This window comes from Lagopus leucura, unplaced genomic scaffold (genome assembly GCF_019238085.1).
Source record: "Lagopus leucura isolate 7727_CA_CO unplaced genomic scaffold, USGS_WTPT01 Super-Scaffold_100004, whole genome shotgun sequence".
In the NCBI taxonomy this organism is placed as follows: domain Eukaryota; kingdom Metazoa; phylum Chordata; class Aves; order Galliformes; family Phasianidae; genus Lagopus; species Lagopus leucura.
In genome coordinates, this window is record NW_024962264.1 from 11,936,419 (window position 1) to 11,958,171 (window position 21,753).

At 39.8% G+C, this 21,753-nt stretch overlaps 1 protein-coding gene across 3 annotated transcripts in view; it reads right to left on the reverse strand.

The window, feature by feature from the left end:
* Nucleotides 1–21,753, reverse strand: part of NR3C2 (nuclear receptor subfamily 3 group C member 2) — a 199,837-nt gene that overhangs the window by 34,540 nt on the left and 143,544 nt on the right. For all 3 annotated transcript variants that reach the window (XM_042870870.1, XM_042870871.1, XM_042870869.1), the window contains one exon: nt 20,944–21,060. In XM_042870870.1, the coding sequence (XP_042726804.1) occupies nt 20,944–21,060 (117 nt within the window). The remainder of the gene's footprint in view (nt 1–20,943; nt 21,061–21,753) is intronic.

The window sequence follows — 21,753 nt, forward strand, 5'->3', positions numbered from 1 at the left end:
ATACAGGTGGACTGAATATGAGGCAATGGCTGGAAAAAGTAAAATAATCTTTAGAAACAATAAACTAAATATAAATATTCACAGCTCTTTCAGAGCAGCTTCTCTCAAATCTATTCTTTTCTGATATGTCTGTACACATCTAAAACTCCTGTCTTGACTCGTATCTCCTTCCAGTTATAACATCCCTTTTTCTGTCATCAGTAACTTCATCTGTAAGTGTACAAGAGATCCACAGAACTGCCTCAGTACTCTTTTAAAAACTCTTAAAATCTAGAACTTGAGAAAAATCTCCTGAACAGATGTGCTGCCTTTGTCCTGAGACTACTGCTGGTGATGGGGCCAAGTAGTGCTTGTCTGCTTCCTTGAAAATAGGGCTGCCTGCCCAGACCCACAGGCTGTGGACACACTGCAAGGCAGGATACAGCTGCCAGCACTCAGAACAACATGAGTCCCAATGCAACAACAGCCTGCTGCTGCCAGCACTTCCTTACGGCACAGTACCTTGACCCCTAAGGATCTAGGGATAAGCTGGCTCCAGGAGCAAACTTGTTTGTTAGGGAAATCCCAAGAGGTTGTGACATAAAATAGCAGTGGTACCACTCACATGCAAGATATCAAAGGTCAAATAGGCACTCCTGGACTATCGTCTTAAAAACTCATAATTCATTGCTATCACAGAGCATATTGAACCTCACAGGAAGGGCAAAATCTGAGCATCAGATTGGTGCCATTTCCATCAGCCACAAAATAAAGCTTCTCCTGACACTGCCAGGAGATCTGCAAAGAATGTCAGAGATCTTTGTGCAACACTTCTAACTTCCTCTTTGGAGGGTCAAACACCATTTCATTAATTAATTTGCAGCACTAATTTCTGTTTTCAATCATCTCATTTCTCTGTGCCTGCAAATATCCAGACCGACTGATGCAGGTTGAATTTTTTAATAAAAGGATGAGATAGGCAAATAAAAAAAGTGCTGGCACTAATAAACTAAAATTTGAAATTATGTATCAGTATCTACAGATACTGTACAAAAACTTCCTAATTACCTGAAGTGTTAGCATGGATTACATAGAGAAACACTGATGTTGCCATAATTGGAGATGATACAGAAGGTGTGAGACAAATGTTAGTCAGGAGAATCCACTGCAATGGATTCTGTTCTGAGAGCAGACAAATAAGCTGACTCTTCAACCTCCCTTCTGATACTATTTCTTACTTTTCTATTACTAAGCAAAAATGCTCATTCACACAACGAAGCACAACTGAAGGATTTTTCATCCTCTGGTGCCCCAAGTTACATGGATGCTGGCACCCATTCTTCAAGATGCAATTTTTGTTCTTAGTATCCAAAAAGCCATTTTACAAAGCTGCAGCTGATCAGACATTTTGTTAAAAAAGCTTCTTCCTTACTCTGCAAAATAAAGTGGAGGGTGTTACGGAAAGGCAGTGCAGACAACTGTTAAATTTAATTCTGATAAGTAAGTGAAAATGCTGTTTTTCCCTATTTGGAGCAGTTGCACCTACAGGATGACGTACTGGTGAGATCACTGTGAGCATTAAATATAGTTCACATTTATCTCAGAAAGGCAAAGCTGAGCTTCCGCATTTTTCAAAAAAAAAAAAAAAAAAAAAGAAGAAAAAAAAAAAAAAGAAAAAGAAAAAAAAGAAAAAACATCCCCAAAGCAAAGCAAGAACGGCCAAGTTCAGCAGAACATTGGATGATGAGTTGCCAGAGCTATCAGTCACTGAAAAGAGAGTTGGAAAATAAGCCTGGAGGAATGGATAGAGATTAATGCTTGCTGCTGTTACTCATTAAATTTTATCAGGCATTGGTTTTTTTCTGTTATCAAAATAGAACTAAAAATAAAGAACTTTACACATCTTTCATGTTTGCAGAGACCAAAAATGCATTCTTACCATAACACTACCAGAATAAGAAATCTATTGGTTTAACAACTCCATCAGGTACCTAGCGATAGAGATACCTGATCACATATTTTTGTAATGTAATTCTGCACGTTCTATTCGCTGAAATCCTCATGAAGAGAATAGAGAAATAGCATTCTTCCACGTATAATACTGGCATAAAAATATGTTTTAGTTTCATTTTGTTCCGTTATAATGCCTTTAAAATGAAGCTGAGAAAAACATGACTGCTTGACAGTCATGTTTACAGTGAAGAAAACTGTATTTTTCATTTGGCTTCATGCCAGCTCTCCAGCTCAACTGGTTTGGTAACTCCCACAGAAACCAACAACTAACGATTAAATACAACGCAGAGAAGTACATCTTTGGAGCCTGTCTTTTGGAAGTGTTTTGCACGTTTGCTCTCTAATTGGAAAACCAACCACAAAACCACCTCCGAATCTGTGAGAACAAGCCGAACTTATCAGAATACCCATGTGGAAATGTTGGCAAAGCTACAGGGTCAGCAGACAGACCAGGGGGCAAGGCACGTATGAGGCTTTCAGGCCTCAGATGAAGCCTAACAAGCACTAAGGATTAGGATAGGACCATCACCAAGATGGTAGCACCGTCACGAGTTTCTTGCCCCTCCTGCTCTGTGCTATTGCAGCCAAGATATCATATTATAATCCCTGTATTTTTAAATAACTGAAGATTGGGTAAGAACTGAAGAAAAACAAATAGTGAAAGATGCACTGCAGGTATACTTGAAGTTAACACTTAAAACATCTACTATGATTTTTGTTAAGTATTTTAGGAGGTCTTGCACACTGCAATAAAAACAAATATTGAAATAAGGTGAAGTAGCTGAAAAGTTATAAAGTTGCACTTTGAACAGGCATGCCCAACAGACCTCCGCCAAAGCTCTAGCAATAAATCATACAACAGAGAAACAAATAAACAACACGTCTGACTAAATATAGCAGACTGTTTCCCTGGAAGAGACAGACAAAAGTTGGGCAGACGTTTACCCAACAAGTTCAAAGGACAGCCTTCAAGTCTATGAAACTATCGTTCCATGTGCTTGAAGATCTCAGCAAGAGCAACCTTCACAAACAAGCACAGTTGCTCATGGCCCTCAGCAAGAAGACTGGACTTTACAGCTAGAGAGCAGCTACTGACTGGAGAATAGGGTAGACTCACATTTGCACAACAGGCTCCTCAAAACTGATGCCTCATCTGTTAAGACTGGTGGCAGAAAATCACAACTGGGAGCCCTCTGGTTTTATGATTGCAAGTTTTCACGCAATCTGCTACAGAAGCTGGATCTAGAGGGGACTGATCTATATTCCACCCGTTCCCAAGGAGTAAACACGAAGTAAACACAGCCTCAAAACTGGGAACTATTTTTCACAGGCTCAAAATCAGTAATTTTCATCAGCATTATTGTTAAAGAAATGGGGTCCAAAAAGCCAAAGAACAAAATGCTATCAATAGTAGACAAAAGAGCATATAAATATTATGATTCAGTTCAGCAATTTTGTAACAGTAATATCTAATTTGCAGAATTGTATTTATGTTTAACTTCAGCATACAAACAATCTAAAAAGATCCTGCAGTTAATTCAAACAGGCATTCAGTGCTCCAAAGAAAATGGGAACTTCATAAAATTATCTAAACTTTTGTGTAGGTATATGTGAATCACCATTGATATTTGATTGATAATCACTTGCAATCGATAATCTCCAGAAATAAGAATTCTTCTTTAAAATATGATGTTCAGAGCTTGCCTGTTGCCTACCAAAATCAATAATTTATATTCCCATAGGTCTATCAGAGCCAGGACCAAACTGATCTTGATTCAACAGATCTTAATTTCATCCATGCCACAGAATATATTTGAGTATGTGATATCAAGTGTACATTATACAAACATATGCTACCTCTGGTAGAAAGCAGAGAACACCAGCAAAAGAAAATGAGAAACCAAATGGACATGAAAGAACATAGCACAGGAAAAGATTATGGTTTAAAAAAAAAAAAAAAGGCAGTAGGTAAAGGAAAAGAAGAAAAAAAAGCCATTTCAGTAAATAGATTCAAAAGACAACTGGGAAAAAAAAAAGCAGCCACATGCACTTCAAACAATGTAAGAGATGCTGCAATACAAACACACTTTGAATATCATCAAAAACCTCCTCCCCACTCAAGCTCATCTATGATGGCCTTTGAGCCTACACTGCATTCCTTGCCAGCAGTACCTGCATTTCAAACACCTGAGCTCCTCCACCCAGGTCCCATCCTCACTTGCTAAAGCTCTGCACCTGAACTACAACCACTGCCTCCTTCCAGCCTTAAAACTTGTTAGCTTTGCCCCTTAGATCCTCCACAAAGAGCCCCAGAGCTTTCCTGCACTTTCCTCCCCTGCTGCCTACAGATGTGACCTGGGGCACTTTGCTGTACCAGCCACCGAAGGACTGAGCTGCTGAGTCTCCCCTTGATGCAACCACAATAGCCTTTAGGTAGACCTTCCTAAGCCCTCACCAATCAGATATGTTTTCTCACTTGCTTCCAATTTTGCATAGATAAATGCTCCATCATAATGCCACTTTTTTCTCCTTTGAATCTCTCCATCATGTTTGCCTGGTGTCTCCATCTCACTTGCTTCAGTGAGCTGACATCTGTTCTCATTAGCTATTTTACTGCTACCACAAACAGTGCATCCCTTCCCCCAGTCTGTTCTTGACATACACGAAAATTTTGAGCTATCTTGGTACAGACACTTCTTTCACTTAAGTGTCTAGCACAATGGGAATAAGATTTTGCTGAAAAATTTCTAGATAACAATATAGACATTTTACATATATATACACACACAGAATAAAGTGAAAAGCAATAAAGCAAGTGAGATCTTACAGCATTAGTCCTACAAAGTGCTTTCAGGCATGCATCTTTTACTTTTCAGGAAGTGCAGAAGGAGACAGGAAAGACAGGATCCTAATGCTCCCTTAAACTCGTTATCGACTTTGGGAAGTGTACTGCAACTATCTAATTAGACCTGTGGTAGATGAAGAACCTCCAAACATGAACCGGGGTATTGTCCTAAACATAACCAGAAGTTCTGAGCACAAATCTTTGAGATGCATATGCCAGAGCAGAATCACCAGTTCAACTGGACAGATCAAGAAGAGAAAGTAAATGGAAAACAACAACATTGGCAAGGGACAAGTTTTACAGGAACTTAAAAGAACACAAAATTACTTAAATTTATCATGTGTGACAGTGCCACAAGGACATTACACTTGCAAAGCAGCGGCCCTCCAAGAGTGGTTTCTGCAATGGCATTTGGGATGCACTGTACAGACCATACAGTTTATCTAAATACACAAAGAAAGACCACAGCTGGAGAGAAAGAAAATAATCATCCCACCTTTTACCTTTTAAAAACTATTACTGTCAGCTCTGTCCCCAGGGAGACAGAAAGTGATACAAAATTTTATCACTTGATGTGAGCCTGAGGTATACAGGCAGAAATTTTAATTTAATTAAGAAAGCAATGAAAATCCCCCTCCCCCCCCCTTTTTTTTTTTTTACTCTCTATCAGTAAAGCAAACTTTTAGCAGAGAATAAGATCACAGCCGATGACTAAATTCAGCAGAATGAAGTGGTAGGCATAATGGAAATAGTGACATAGTTTGGCACTGCCAACATCATTAGCAACTGCTTACTAATTAATAAGTAACACTTAAATCTGTCAGGATTGGACAGCTTAAAGACAAGGAATAAACACGCATGAAGTCTGATCTATGGACATGTCATGTTTTCTTTTCTTTTGGCCAGACCCAGCAAACATCCAAGCACATCCACAAATGCCAGTCTTGCTCTCATACACCCAAAGGAAAGCACAGCACAGGACAAAGAAGAAGTTCCTACAGTATGTTTTAATCTACATAAATGCGCACTTTTATAATTGTGTTCATTAAACATATTCTGAGTGTTTATTCTAGTTTGATCTAAACTACAAATAAAACTGATTGTAGCTTAATGAAAATGTATGCCACCCCAAAAGTAATACTTCCTATTTACTGCCATGGAAACTACAATAAATACAAAGAGCACAACAACACTAACTGATAGAGCAAATTCTAACTTACAAAATACTATTGTCCAACACAAGTCAGGACCATTAGCTAGGCATTTTTGCCAGTGATGAATAAGAGTCTGCACTCTGTGTTTGTAAAAATCCGCACCAGCAGAGTGACCCACTGTTTCACAGTTGCTATGATGGTATCATTGTTAGGAAAACATTGTCCATGCAGCCCATTTTTCATTGCCCTGAACAGATGGAAATCAGATGGTGCCAAATCAGGACTATACACTGGGTGTGGCAGCTCAGCCAAGACTGGCAAAATGCTTGGTCTTCAAACTGGTATGGGGTTTGGTATAGCCATATTTCAAGAGAAAGGTTGTCTTGTTTGATCTGACTCTTGAAGTTTCAGCCTTCAGTTTAGTCCGTGTTATGATGTGGCAGTCAGAGTCGAGGTTTCTCTGGGTTCCAGGAAATGCAGACGGATCACTCCATTCCTATCCCAAATCACACTGCACATCACTTTACTCACTGAGGGCTGCATCTTGAACTTTTTCTTTGATGGCAAATTCACGTGTTGCCACTCCAGGAACTGCCCTTTTGACTTCAGCTCATAGTGGTGACACTGTGTCTTGTTACTGATAACAATGTAATCCAGGAAACTGTCACCTTCCGCCTCATAATCAATCCAACCTGACAAACACGCATGCAGTACTCTTTCTGTTCCTGTGTGGGCTTTTGTGGGACCAGAAGCAAACTCTGTGATATTCCAGTGCTGTCACCATAGTTTACAGTGCATTAAATCCGATATTCAGCTCCTTACAGAGATCTCTGGTCATAATCTGCTGATGAGCCAATCAGGACACTCTGCATTTTGCAGTTGTCCATGGCCATCCAGAACATGGCTTGTCTTTCACACTGCTCTCGCCACTGCTGAAATGCACCACTCACCACCTCCCTGTGCTCACATCCACTCTTTCATCTCCCTAAACGTTCAGCAAGCGTTAACAACTGTCAATGAGTGCAATTTTTTTCTTTTCTACGTGAAGGAATGCAATGACACATCTTTGACAAAATGGTATCTGAAGAGCATTTGAAGCAGACTGCCCCACGGCTGACATCTGCTATAGCAGTAAAACGTAGTGGAATAGTGGCTGGAAGATTCAGCTTCTACTGCCATGCCACCACCATCCACTCTGTTGCTGTGGGCCCACATAATAAAATAGGAGTCATTGCTTTTGAACAAGCTCTTGTATTTACTGCTTTTTACCTTGCTCTCTTATAAGGCAATTTCAGAAATGTTTGCATTTTGCTTTGTATGGAACAGATTCCAATATACATTGCAGTGCAATGCTTGCTCCAGTACAGCACTGCAGAGCACAAAGACAAAGTTTGTGAAGCACTTCATCCACTTGCTTCTTGCTTTGAGCAGCATCAACTACACTTTGCTGATGTACCGTGCTATTAATCTCCAACAGTGGGAATTTCACAGTATCCTCCATCTTTCTCCAATATTTAATTACTCTTGGATCATACTTTTCTGTAGCAAAGTTGATTTCTCTTCATCGTTCCCACAGTAGCCATAAAGAGCAACTTATCTTTCCTGTCTTCCCTTTTATACCATTTTTTTTGAACTGCAAAACCAGTATCACATCTTTTCTAAAATGTTTCTGTCTTCTACTCTAAAAAAAATGGAGCTTTTTCAACTCTTCCTTACAGATCCACACAAGCTTCTTATTATCCTTGTTCTTTCTTGGCTTAGGAGAAGCAGCTCACTCTCCTGAGAATGCAGAAGCCCTGTGGAAATATCTTGACAGACAAGACAGTTGGGCAATCACCAAGCACAAGAAATCTAGCAAGTGTTGCCTGTTGCATTTGGGATGGGGCAACACCGGATATACATATAGATAGAGGAACGAGACCTTGGAGAGCAGACACATGGAAAGGTACCTGGAAGATCTGGTTGACAGCAAGTTGAATGTGAGTCAACAGTGTGCCATGACAGCCAGAAAAGCCAACCCCACACTCTGGAGTGCACCAGGCCAGGCATTTTGCCCTGTGCAGCCTTGCCTCGAGCACTGTGCCGTTCTGGGCACCACAAAATCAGGACATAAACCTATTAGAGAGCATCCAAAGGAAGACTATGAGTAAGGTAAAGGGTCTAGAGAGCACACTGTATGAGGAACAGCTGAGGTCCCTTGGTTTGTTCAGCCCTAGGAAGAGGCTGAGAGGCAGCCTGATGGCAGCCTAAAGCTCCTCAGAGGGGGCAAAGAGCCAGTGATGGGCTCTGCTCTGGCGACAGCGATGGAGCTGGAGGGAACGTGCTGTGTCAGGAGAGGGTCCAGTTAAAGTTAGGAGAAAGTTCTTCAGAGGGTGGTGGGCATGGAATGGGCTCCCCAGCCTTAAGCTGTCCAAGTACAAGGAGCATTTGCACAATACTCTTAGAGACATGGGTTTGAATATTGAGTGGGCCCGTGTGGAGCCAGGAGTTGGACTCGATGATACTTTTAAGTCCCTTTCATCACTTGATGCTAAGTAATCGTATGATTCTAAACTTCAGTTTTGATGGAAATGAAACCTTTTAAATATAAAGCTTCATAAAAAATATCAATAAGACTATTAATGGAAACAGAAGAGACTCCCAAACTGGAAATCTCAAAAAGAGATGAGATGCCCATCGGGAAGAACACAAGTGCCACTAATCCCAACAAATGGAACAGGAATGATGGTGATTCATGAAGCTGTCCCAGCCAACACCACCTTGACCAGCAGTACTGAAAGTTATCAAGCCCACACTTGCCAGGTTTGATGAAAATGGAGTAATACCTTCGTATCAAATTAGATTTGCCTACTTTTGCAATAATTTGACTTTATAGGCTCATATTTAATGTCATGCAACCACAGCTCTTTCTTTTCAGCAGTTCCAAAAACAGCTGCTTTGAGGTATTTGATAACTACACACCTGAGATTTCCATTCTCAGTGTAACCCTCTGAACTTTACTGAAAATGATATCGTGTTGATTTCAGTGGAACTAAAATACTTTCAAATTCTGACTCCGTTTACAGAGGAGAAACTCCAAATCTGCTGTTTCATGTTTACTTTGTATTTTGTTATCCAAGTAATTAGGAAAACCGTAGACCCAGAACTGACCCTCAATAAGACCTTACTTTAGATGCACTTCCAGCATGACAGTAAATCATTCATAGTTGCTTTCAGAGAACACTATTTCAAATAATTATGTGCCTACAAATGAGAATTCTGCATTTCCTCTAGAAATGCAGAGAAAATGAAGAGAAATGCAGGCTAGAGAAACTGAGCAGTGACATACAAATATCTACAAGGAGGTGGCACTTTGTTACAGCATTTGCATGCATCCTGTGGAAGAGAGACACATTCCTCTGTGGCTCAATGGTTTCTGCACGCTGGATTCAGGATTGTGGATCCACAGCCACTGCGAGAAGTACTCGCAGGGTTGGCCTTTGGAGCACTGATGAAAGAAGCAGCTTTGCAAAGACAGCACAGAAGCTATCATAGGTTCCTCTTACAAAAAATGAAGTGAAAGCCCAGATTAAATCTTCCAAGTTTCAAGATTTGACTTAATGATGAAGCTCAGGTTATGTACTTGTCTGATGAGCGGGACAGTGATGTTGTCCCAGCCATCAAGAAGGGAAAGCACAAGGGAAGCTTTAGGAAGAGACAGAGGAATTAATCCCTTCTTAAGACATGCTGAGCTACAGGGTATGCATTCACGAAGAGATAATGGAGGAAAGTGACAAAAGAAAGCTGAGTTCCAAAGTGCACGTTACAGGAATATTTAGGTTGTCAGGGAAAACGTCTAACACATTTGCTTGTTTCGCAGCAATCCTCAAAGTGATAATTAATTGAAAAATAACAGTTTCATGGGGGTACTCCTCCCCGTGTGGGAACAACTTTTACCAAATGCCAATTAGTGGTTTCCTGTTAAAATGAAATCAAGCTGGTTCTGATAAAACTTTTTAATGAGAAATGGCTGAAGTAAGAAAATTTCCCCCACGTACATTTCAGATAAAATCCCAAACTGACATAATACAGTCACACAGCCAATGCTTTGGTATATTAAACTCCTTTTTGTGCTTCTTCATTAATTTCAAAAGAAATGTATATACTAAGTATTTAAATCAATCAATAAACAAAGCCTTAAAAAAAGCTTACAAAAGAAAACTATAATTTTGATTAAAGCCAATCTTAATCAGTCCTTCTCAAATGCTCCAATAACTCATATTTTATTATTATTCACTCTCAAATGGATAGCAAATTCAATGATTTTTCAGCTAAGCAGTGTCTACTAAATGCATCACTAGTTTTGACAACTCATCAAATGTATTTACAGACTAGCAGCAGAACGCCAACAAGGAATGCAAAGAACAGGTCACCTACAATTCCAGCACTTGACATCTCCAGCTCTAAAATACCTGCAGCAACAATACAGTAGCACCATGTGCTGCTGGCATTCCTAATAATTTGGTTAAAAAGTTAGGGAAACTTTGAAGAACAGATTTTGAAACCTTCCACTGTACCAGACTGAATGCTCTTGGCTATGAACGCTGGTTTCTGCCTTGTGCCAAGTGACAACCCCTCTCCCAAGACACCCATTCTCATCCAACCTTCTGCAAGAGTTCCTTGTCTAAGTCTTCTCTCCTGCTTTTTACTTGGGTTAATACCCAATGCTAAGCCTGTTCTGTGATGCATGTGTTCTTCATTCTGATTGTAACACTAAGCCATCTTGATTGCCTCTGATAAAATCATAAAGACATTTACTGTGTGTCAAATATCCTCTCTGCATCTACACTGGAAACACAGCTATTCAACATCTTCAGTTTTTCAAAATCATCTATAAGTAAATGCTTCCACGGTACCTCTTCATCCTGTATTTGAGTGCTCATGCTTCACTTCTCGCTCAAGAGCAAGTCATATTTTGAATTCTTCACTTCTGTTCTTACACTATTATTACTGGAATCCAATTTGTTAAGTGCCACACTTCCCTTTGTGCTCATTACTTTGCTACAACCACACCATCACTAGTATATTTCCCAAGTAACAAAACTTTCGAGATGCATCTCCTCATCTGCTTAATTTCTGTATCCTTTGTTTTCATCACCTCTGGTTTCTCTCAAATGACTTTATTTCTAATACATTCCACTGCAGTTAGTCTGTCCTTCATCCTCTAGAAATCGTTTGCTCTGCTTACCAGAACAGCAACAGTATTTCTGAAATATAAGCTGGCTGTTTATCTTCTGCAGTTTTTCATCATCCATTTCATGATTAGTAATTAAAAAAAAAAAAAAGTAATAATAGTAATAATAACCATGCTAATCTCCTGCTTTGATAAATCAACCTGACCATCAGTAAAATATCCCACATGTACTACTTTGTGATATAAACCATCTGTCAGAGAAAATGCAACTCTGTAATATTAACTATATATACGATCTGGATTGCAAGACCTGAATATCACTTCAACGCTGACAGCGTTTCTAAATTCCCCTGAAGCAGAAGTAGTCATGCATGAAATGTCAATAACAACTAAAACTGATACATGTATCTCTGAGGACATATGTAAATGACCTCCCTGAATGTGCCTGGTCCACCTGCAGACCCAGAAATCAAAAAGAATTTTCCTCAGATTGCTCTCCTTCCAGTATGACAAAGGTATGGCTTTGAAAGCACAAGAATCACAATCAGCATCTCCTTGTTTCTACTCATAGATCCCCTTACCAAGGATGGACTGTTCTCCTGAACTCGTGCCTCAGGATGTCTTCCTTTTCTTGCACCTCTTGCTGGGATGTTATTCAGGGAAGCTCTTTATTACTAAAACATTATTGCATTAGAAGAAGGTGGAGAACTGATAGCAAAGAGCTACCAAAGCTTACACCATGAGCACACAAATCACCCACATCAGTTTGCAGGAAGCTGGGTGGTACTGGGTGGTTCACAAACACACTGGCTGATGCTGCTACTTGGCTTTCCTTTGTTAAACTCCACTTTCTTGCCACCTGTGTACTGCTAAGTCTTAAATTTGCTCAATTGTTCCTTCAAAACCTGCTGTGCATTGTTCTTTCTATTAATACTAACTCCAACGTCCTCTTTTTGAGACAGGTAGCCTTGTCACTTTTCACACTTAGTTTAGCCAAACACAGACACTAAAAGCTGAAAGACACGCACTTGGGAAAAAAAGGCAATATAATTCAAAACAAAATACAGGCCACTAAGGTAGTTCTGAAGCAAAGTACACATGTGAGAACAAGGAGAAAGAACAACAAGTTCACGTGCTAAGGCACAATATGCAACTGAATAAATTTTCCTTGTGACATTACTGGAGTAAACACAGCTCTAGAGTCAAGTTAAAACCTGTGAAGTGCCAAAGCAGCAGACAAGCAAAAAAAAAAACCCAACACAACATCAGAAGAAAAGAGCACGTGATACGCAGAGTTGCATCACTGCTTCTTCAAAATGTCCTGTCACACAGAAGACAGAGATACAGGATATACAGGATTGCTCATTCAGTTAAGATCACTGATATCAAAATCCTAAATGTCTTTTTGTCATGTGGAAGTAACATTTTCATATTTCTTTGATTTGTAGACAAATTAGCTAACTTATATGCCCTTACCTAGTATTAAACACAGTCTGGAAGAAAACAGACGAGGGGACAAACGTACATCCATTTTCTTGCTCAGACCAGAACCAACTGCAGCTACATCACTTCTGACAAATGCTAACCTCAACTAATCTCTAAGATGCCCAGTGATAGACCTCACATCTCCCCCAGATCAACTATTCTAGGTTTCAATTTCCTTACTTTAGTCTTTCTTGCCGTTTACCACTTCTTGCACTGCTGCTCACAGACACAGAAAGCAAATCTCCTCCTCTTCAGAAATGCATCACGTTTTTGAAGATACCTCTATCCTCCAGAACTCCCTTCAGCTCTTCCTCCAGTCTTTCTTTGAACTAAGCATTACCAAGCAACATTCAACCTGTCTCCAGTCAGGTTTGTAAGACTGGTAACTACTCTCATTGCTTTACTCTAGGCTCTTCCAAACCAGCCTACAACATTCCTGCAGGCAACTAGTGAGGGTTTTAACAAAAACTGCTGATCAGCACAGGAAGCCTACTATAATTTGTCCAAAGTCGTGTCAGAAATGGCAAGTCAAACCTTTGTATACTGTTACTCAGGTGGAAACTCTCTGAAGCAATAGCTAAGCCAAAGCTAAAAGGACAAGTTCCTCTTGCTTCTACGGCTTTCTGCACTAAAGGGGAAGTGAGTAACGGAAATACAACACCACAGACCACAGAGAGAGGTTTCAGAAGGGCTCTGGTGATAACCAGCAGCTCTGGAAAGAGGAAGGGGAGACATGGGCATACTTCATAGCCTGGACTACTGTTTCACTGTGGGGAACAGTGAAAAGGAAATGGACTCAGAACGCTGTGGAAGGAAACACAGTAATTTGGTGATTCAGGAAAAAACAAAACGTCAAAAGCTGAGCATAAAGAACTTTGGAAACACTAAGTGATTCTGGCCTGCTATGGCATGATGAGAGAAAGCAGTGAACAAAGGTGTAATGGGCCTGCTTGTTTTTGTGCATCTTCATGAGTAAAAAAACCACCAACAACCCAGCAACTCACTTCAGGATCTTCAGGAGAGCTGCTTGTTAAATTTACGTGCCCCACAAGGCAGAGAAATGCTGCACAGACATAAAAAGGGAGTAAACTTCAGTCCTGGGGTTGGGAGGCCACATAAGTCATCTACTCTGGGATTGTCCCAGAGGTCAGTGATGGAGCCCTAACAACAGATAGAAAAGTTTAAGAGCTCAAGGGCACTACAGATAGGATCCACATAAAAGAGTCAGCCATTGCGTAGCACAAGTTTGCAGTTCATAACCAAATCCAAAGCATACAGTATGGTCAGCAAGGGACAGCACCCTCTGAGCGCAGACAGCAAGAGCTGCATGCTACTGAAACCAGACAAAACATTGGAGAGCCTGCATGCACAGTGTCGCCACATGATGCCGGGCAGGCTGGGGCACGTAATCCCAGCAGGAGATTTGAAAAGTTGCAACTCCTTTGCAAAGCTGGCAACCCAAGCTGTTGTGCCATGAATGGAAGGATAGAACATCCAGCAGATGAAACGGGGAAGTCTGGAGTTCAGCTGGTCCTTGCCAAAAGCCTGAAAGGCTGTTCCTGGAGAAAAGACAAACGAAGCTGGCAGCTGGACGCGAGTCAGAAGGCAGAGCTGAAACTAGCAAAACTTGAAAAAACAAAGAACCTGAATTATGAATCTGATTGAGGATTACTGCGTATGAGTCGCGGTGTTTTTGGACTGCTGCAGTGCGCCTTCTTGAGCTGACGTCATATTAGAAACAAAATTGTCAGCAAAACGTGAAGTACAAGGACAGAACTTCAATACCAGTTTTTAACCAATACCCTGGAGATTACTAGTCCTCTTCAAAATTCTGCACTTTCTTCATCATTCCCAAATACTTTCTTAATAGCTTTTTCAAGTGACTGTTCAGACAGCTATCTAAACTATTCCTGTGGATGGCTCAGATGAAACGTTAGTGCGTCACAGCAGGAGCACAGCAAGAGCAGTGTTTTGTACCATGGATGAGAACAGACACAGAAGTAGGAAAAGTTAATTCCCAAACAAATTAGTTCCTAGAGAAACCGGAAGAAGACAACTGAATTTATTCTGTTCTTATTTTTGTTTAGTAACTTCACCAAGCACAGAGTGGAGAGGTGATGCGGCCCCGGCACTGCCTTAAGCAGAACTGGCAGTTGGTCAAAATGAAGGATTCCTCTTCTGAGGAGACTCTAACATGGACTCCCTGCAGCAAGTTGGTTTTCCCTATTGATCCATCTCATGAGTACAGCAAAAATTTACAAAACCTAACAAAATTACAGCACAAGGCAAGCTCGGTTCCTCCCATGTTCTGCTATTGACTTGGCCTCGATACACCGTACACTGCAAATAAAAGTAGGCGTAAATGGCACGTCATAACTCGATGGATTTGTATCCCACACAAATGCTTCCTTAAATTCTAACAGCTAAAAAAAAAGAATGTTCTTTGAAGCAACACTAATGATATCTGAAACAATAGTAGGTACCGCAACTACGCTGTCCAGCTACAATCAAAGCAAAACTGACAGGAGGTTTTGCTTTACTAAAACCACAGACAACTTCATTAAACTGCTGTATATGGTATATTGGTGAAACTTTCAAAGAAGAACTGACACACAAAAAAAAAAATTGCCGTGTTTCCCTAAAAGGAAAATGCTACATAATAAACACAAATAAAAATGTAGTTGAAGTTAACTGGCATTTAAAAGTGGTTAAAATGAAATATAAAAGTAAACCATATATGTACCCAAAACTGCTTTGCAGTTTCTTATGCACATGATGTTTTCCTTTCAAATTTTTGAAATCTTGGTTAGTAGTAAATTGCTAGACATTTTTAAATAAAACCTCTGTTTTCTACATCACCAAGAGGTGCTATATTTTTAAGAGTTTCTTAGTTTCCAGTTTTTTTTTTTTTAATACTTCTGTTCTTTTCCTTTTTTTGATTTCTTTCTTTTTCTTGAGAAGATACAAAACATTACAATACGTACACATAAGCTAAAGTAACCAAAAATAGTACCACAATTTTAAATCATTACTGGTATGAGTTATTAAACAGAAAATGGAAAACCGGGCAAAAAGGTGAAGTGCTGTCTCTTAGTACCAATTCATTTAATCTATTTTTCAGATTACTGAAATACTTTAATGTATAAAAAAGGAGATGTGCAAGCACACACAGCATCTTGTACGTGAAGTGTCTTACATATCTAAATGTATGCAAAACCAAAACTCGCATTTCACAAGCAGCTTCTGCATTCTGAGTGATGAACTATGCAATTTGCAAGGTGAAATCTATTTTATTTCCCTACAATATCTGAAGAGTACTTCAGCAAGCTGTTTCTTACTGTTGTGGGAAAGAACAGCTGATAAGTCTCAGAACTGCTCTATGCAGGAGCTGAAGCAGGAAAGGATCACAACCCTACACCCATATGACACATCATATAGCATAAGAGTACTCACTTCAGTACTCACACAGCAGCAAGGCAGATGCTTGGTCACAGGAGCAACGACTAACCTGCCAGTGAGATATCGTAGTGGCAGAAGTCCCCTCAAGCCGCCCCAAACCAAACATGTCCTTTATCTAGGATTCAGCACAGAGCACAGCATGCAGCAAGAGTGAGACTTGCAAGGTCTGAGCCACCCTGAAGCACTGCTGCAAGCCTCCAGCTGCCTAGCTGCATGCAGCTGATGGTGTATGGGGAGCCACACTGAGCACCTGCGTGTGGCTAAGGGTACCAAGTGTGACCCCCCTGCTACTGCCATGCAACGGGTACAACAAAAGAACAGCTGCATGAGGTGGGAGGAGAATGAAAATGTCTCGTGCGGAAGTGAGAGACTCGACAAATCCGATCGCAGCGTATGCTGGAAGAAACTTCACAACTCATGAAGTCATTCTGGTCCATAATTAACTGAAAATTAATTAAGAATCTTCAAAAGAGCATAAACCAAAAATGGGCCAGCATACCTTCATATTGCAGTTGCTCACTCTGAATCTCTTCCAATAATTAAGTCTAGCATATGGTACTGGAAGTTTTTTGTTCTTTTTTTTTTCTTTTTTTTTTTTCTTTCTTTTAAACACAACAAACAAACTGTGATTCCCAAAAAAGTTGTAGAGTCCTGCTTGCTGAAGTGCTATGCCTGTCTGCAGTGCACAGGCATACTTTGTAGAAACAAGGAGGATGAGTTAATTTGATATTTGGCAACTTGAGCTTTGCAGAAATTACAGGTTGCAGATGCTTCTTGTAAAATCAAAATAAAAATGGAGAAAAGAACATAATTAGGTAAATTAGTTATTGGCTTGATGAATAATTCTCTGAAGTCTGTTAGAGGATGAGAGCAATGAGAACTCTACAATTTTTCAACAAACAAAAGAAGAAGGTAAACAATAAAACTGCAACATTAATTTTGTTGAGCATTCATGAGAAAGTGTAGATGTATTCCTGAATTACAAGCATTTTTGTAAAAGGTGCTTAAAGCATGGCATGCTGCCACACATCAAAATATTTTTTTTTTTTCCCAAGAAAAAATTGTCAGCATTCTGTGAAGTTAAAGATAACTGATCAAAACAAAATGAGTACTTTGACACAGCCAATGGAAGAAAGAGCATTTAAAAAAAATATATGAAAAAGAATATAATAAAAAAAAAAAAAAAACAACAAACCCAAAACACAAAGAACAGTAGATTAATCATGGACTGAGCAAAAATGTGTTGTGGGAAGCATGGAAAAATCCTTCTGATCTCCCATTTCCACTACAGAAATCAGTATCTTCACAGTAGCAGTACAAAGACAATCAGAAATGTTCACATTACAAATGCGAGGTCCAGAGGTGCAGCCTCCTCATGGAAAGGGAGGGATTAAAAAAAAAAAAAAAAAGTCAACTTCTTTTCCAGCCCCATGGGAGACAGAATCTTGTTATTTACAGCAACATCTCTTCCACATCAACTGTTGTGCCTTCTTTCTTGTTCTTTTCAAGTGAGTGGATAAGTTGTTATAATTAAGATCAAGTAGAAAAGAAACATCCATACCTTCAGCAACTTGCCCAGTCTTCAGCCCTGAGCCCGTCTGCATATCTTGCTATCTTTCCCATGAACTAAACACATAAGCAACTTCAATGCAATTTGGTTTTTGTGTTTATCTTTGCTTCCATGTGGAGGGTGAGAGCTTAAATTACATCTACAGCATGAAGAGCACAGAACCGTGCAGTGTGACTCAGCTATGAAGAGTATTACGCTGCAAGTGGGATTTAAAGTAAAATGCATTTATAAATTAATTTTCCTCCAGCTCTTTACTGCTCACAATGCCTAACAAAACACTTGAGCATTTTGCTTGTAATTCCAAGGTAGAAAAAGGTAGAAGTCTGAAAGTATATATATTTCCATTTTCCTTTTTCACGATGAACTCCATCATCTCAGAAATCCCTGTAACATGACACAGAAGTTCCCAAAATTAAGTTTGAGATGCTACATTGATCTTCTGAAGATGCCCAATGCAAAGTTTGCTACTGGGAAAGCTTAAAGCCATTAGCTGCTGAGGCTGCTATGATTTCCTGCAAGACTTGGGACATCTCAAAGACTGAAAGCTCTGTTAGTATAGTTCGGCAGCCACTGGGATCTTCTGAATGGTAAATACAGTCTCCAGGCTGCAGGCTCCTTAATTCTCTCTGTTAGTCTTCCCCACTGTCTCCAAATTGGCCTTTCTCTACTGGATCTACCTCTACAAGGCACTATGCCGTATGCACATCCACAGCTGTTTCCATACTATATGCTGCAGTGATGTAAAGACTGTTTTATATCTTTCAGTTTCTTTGTGTGGCATAAAGGAATTGAATCAGGAACAAGAATTTCATCAAGAAGGCCTTACGGGTCCCGATGAACAAAAAACTGGACACGAGCCACCTCATGCAGCCTGAAAGGCCAGTGGTATCTTGGGCTGCATCAAAAAAAGGCTGGGTAGCAGGGAAAAGTAGTAGGTGATTGTACCCCTCTTCTCTGCCCTTGTGAGGCGCCACCTGAAGTGTTGCATCCAGGCCTGGGGCCTCAGTGCAAGAAGGACATAGAGCTGTTGGAACACATTTAGAAGAGAGCCACAAAGATCATCAAAGGTCAGGAGCACCTCACCTACTGATGAAATGTTGAGGGAGTTGGGACTGTTTAGCTTGGATAAGTGAAGGTTCCAGGGAGACCTCACTGTGATCTTCCCATTCTTGAAAGGAGCTTACAAGCAGGAGAGGGGCTGACTTCTTATAAAGGTAGACAGTGATAGGACTAAGGTGAATGGACATAACCAGAAAGAAGGGAGGCTTAGGTTATATGTTAAGAATGAATTCTTCACTTAGAGGGTGGTGAAGCACTGGAAGAGGCTGCCCAAAGAAGCTGTCGATGCCCCATCCCTGTAGGTGTTTCATGCCAGGCTTAAGAGGTTCCTGATCAGCCTGATCTAGTGGTTGGCATTTCTGCTCATGATCTTTCAACACAAGCCATTCTGCGATCTTACTTTTTCTAAGAGAGGAAAATCACCAGAACAGCTCAACTGCATGCCTCTGCAACTGTATTGCAGATGTAGGCTCTGCCTTCTAGGTCATTAAACAAAGATCACTATTTGCAAGAAAATTCCAGTAGATTACCCAAATGTAACACAGAAGAAGACTTTTCAGTGCATTCTGTAAGTACAGTACTCTGCTGAGTGGAAACAGGAATCCTAGCTAAGCTTACTCCCAATCTTGTTGGTTTTTTTTTTGTAGATGACTTTGTGTGAACACAGTTTGAAGCACATCAGGAAAAGTCAGAGATGAACTAGACACAAATCACAAGTTCCTACAGAAGATTATCAAGAAGGATGGTAGTTCTATACTTTGCTAGAATACAACGCACATATGCTTGTCAAAGAAGGCATGCTTGCAGAAGCTGTGCACTGCGCAGGATGAAGCAATAGAAAAGCCTATGAACTGCATGAGTACTGCAGCAAAATTTTTAGCAATCTAGAAATGTAGGCTACCCGCTTCACATACATTTTCAGATTCCTAGGAGCTCCTTTCTTTGAAGAAAAGAAGCTGCTGCTACCAGTGAGCCCCTGATTCATCAAACAAAGCTGATGGTCTGCTTCCCTTGCTAGATTCAACAGAGTAGACCAAAATCAGGGGAGATGCCAGCTCCCAGTACACCATGATTTGTTCCTGTTTTCTTCAGAGAAAGAGAAACAAGGAGCGTAGGAGTTAATGCAGCCTGTCAAATTGCAAGATGTGAAAAAGGTCCTAATGCAGGAAAAAAAGTGAGGTCACTCTCCCAGAAAAGCGAGGAATGTTTTCCTTGAGCATTCTGCCAGGTGGTTGGGCAGAAAAGGATGGGGAGATAGACAATGTACCAGGCAGCAGACAGGAGCCTGGAGTTTGCACAGATCTTATTAACGACAAGCAGCTAAATGTGTCCAAGAACTAAACTACCAGGAGAAGGAGTCCAGGTAGATAAAAAAACAAATTGAGATAGAGGAAATAATTTGTAGGAAGCATGTGACCATGTTACCATTTTATGGAACAGTGAAAACATTGTAAGGAAGGAGTCACTCCCTGCATCAGGGAAAGGACCTATAGCAGTAACAAAAGCCCCAGTCGTAGACACTATGATAAACCTGAGAGCTGGGGGGAAGAAGTGATTTATGATACAATTTGCTCAGGGAGATGACTCGTAACATGATACTTACTGAAGCACAGCCAGAATTATGTAGATGTTGTAATTGAAGAATTAAAACAATGAAAAAGCTATTAAAGTTGTGTTAAAATACAGTTTTTAAAATATTTTGATAATTATTAAGAAAAGTTTTTGCCTTTTTGTTGTGAGTATATAACAGAGTATCATCATCAAAATAATTGCATATTCGTACAGTTGCAGAAATAAATCAATATAAATGTTAAATAAGCAACAACAAAAAAGCTAAGAGATTTCACTGTGTATACATTTGCTTTTCATCATGGCACAGAAACATTTTTCAGTAGTCTACAGAATGCTTATCACAAAAAAAATTATGCAAGCTTTGAAGCCTTAACACTTTTACCTATATGAGAATCCAGGAAAATTACTGTCATCATAAAACACCCACTTTTCTTTTTTCTGAGCCATAAAATACATATCTCCAAAAGCTGATTTAGAATGACAATGGAGTTTATTAGCTATTAAGCGCTTCTTCAGGATAATTCCACCTTAAACTTTTGAGATTGTGCAGCTGCCAGAACTATAAAAAGGCTGCACATTTCCAATATTTTTGCCTAATCAAATTAAGAGACCAAACTATTAATATTCTACTTACCTCCAAGATTCATTCCAGCTTGCAGACATTTCTGTAATCGACAGGCTGGGCAGTTCTTCCTCCGAATCTTATCAATTATGCAGTCATTCCTTCCCGCACACAGATAATTATGCTGTCCTGAATGAACCAAAACCAAAATGCATTATTAGACTATGTATTTAAATAATTCCAATTTCTTTTCCTCTCATTTTGCAGTCATTTTGGCTTTTTATTAATGCAAAAATTCCCAATCCCATTCTTCAACCTTCTCAATAACCTTGGTAATTTGCCTTGCCTAACAGGCCTTACTAGGAGCTTTTCTTCTTTTTAATTTAGGAAAACAGGACTTCACCTGCTTTTGTTGGGCTTTTTTTCCCCCTTCTTTTTGTCCAGGCCACAAATGATTGATATGAGATTTTTTTCAAATATCCTTACATGCACAGGTATCACAAATCAGCCAAACAACTCTTAGTTTTGGTACAAAACCAAGGGCTATAGTCTCAATGCTAAAGAAGCTCATAACCTAACACAGGAATGAAAAGTAGAGGTAAAATTTCTAAACATACTCCATTTTCTTTAAACAGCTCAATGAGTAGTTGATTTCTGATTTAATACCTTTCATACTGCAGAATTCTGAAGGTTTATCAAAGCAAGCTTAAATCCTAGTAGGTTACTTCAATTCTGTAAAGCCCCCAGAAGCACTCATAAAGAGACAGCAGGTATACAACACACAACATTTAGAAGAAAGGAAATACATGGGCAAGAAGGAAAATAGGCTGGCATTTAATAAACTTGAAGATTCAAGTTTTTCTTTGTGGGAAGAATGTAGGT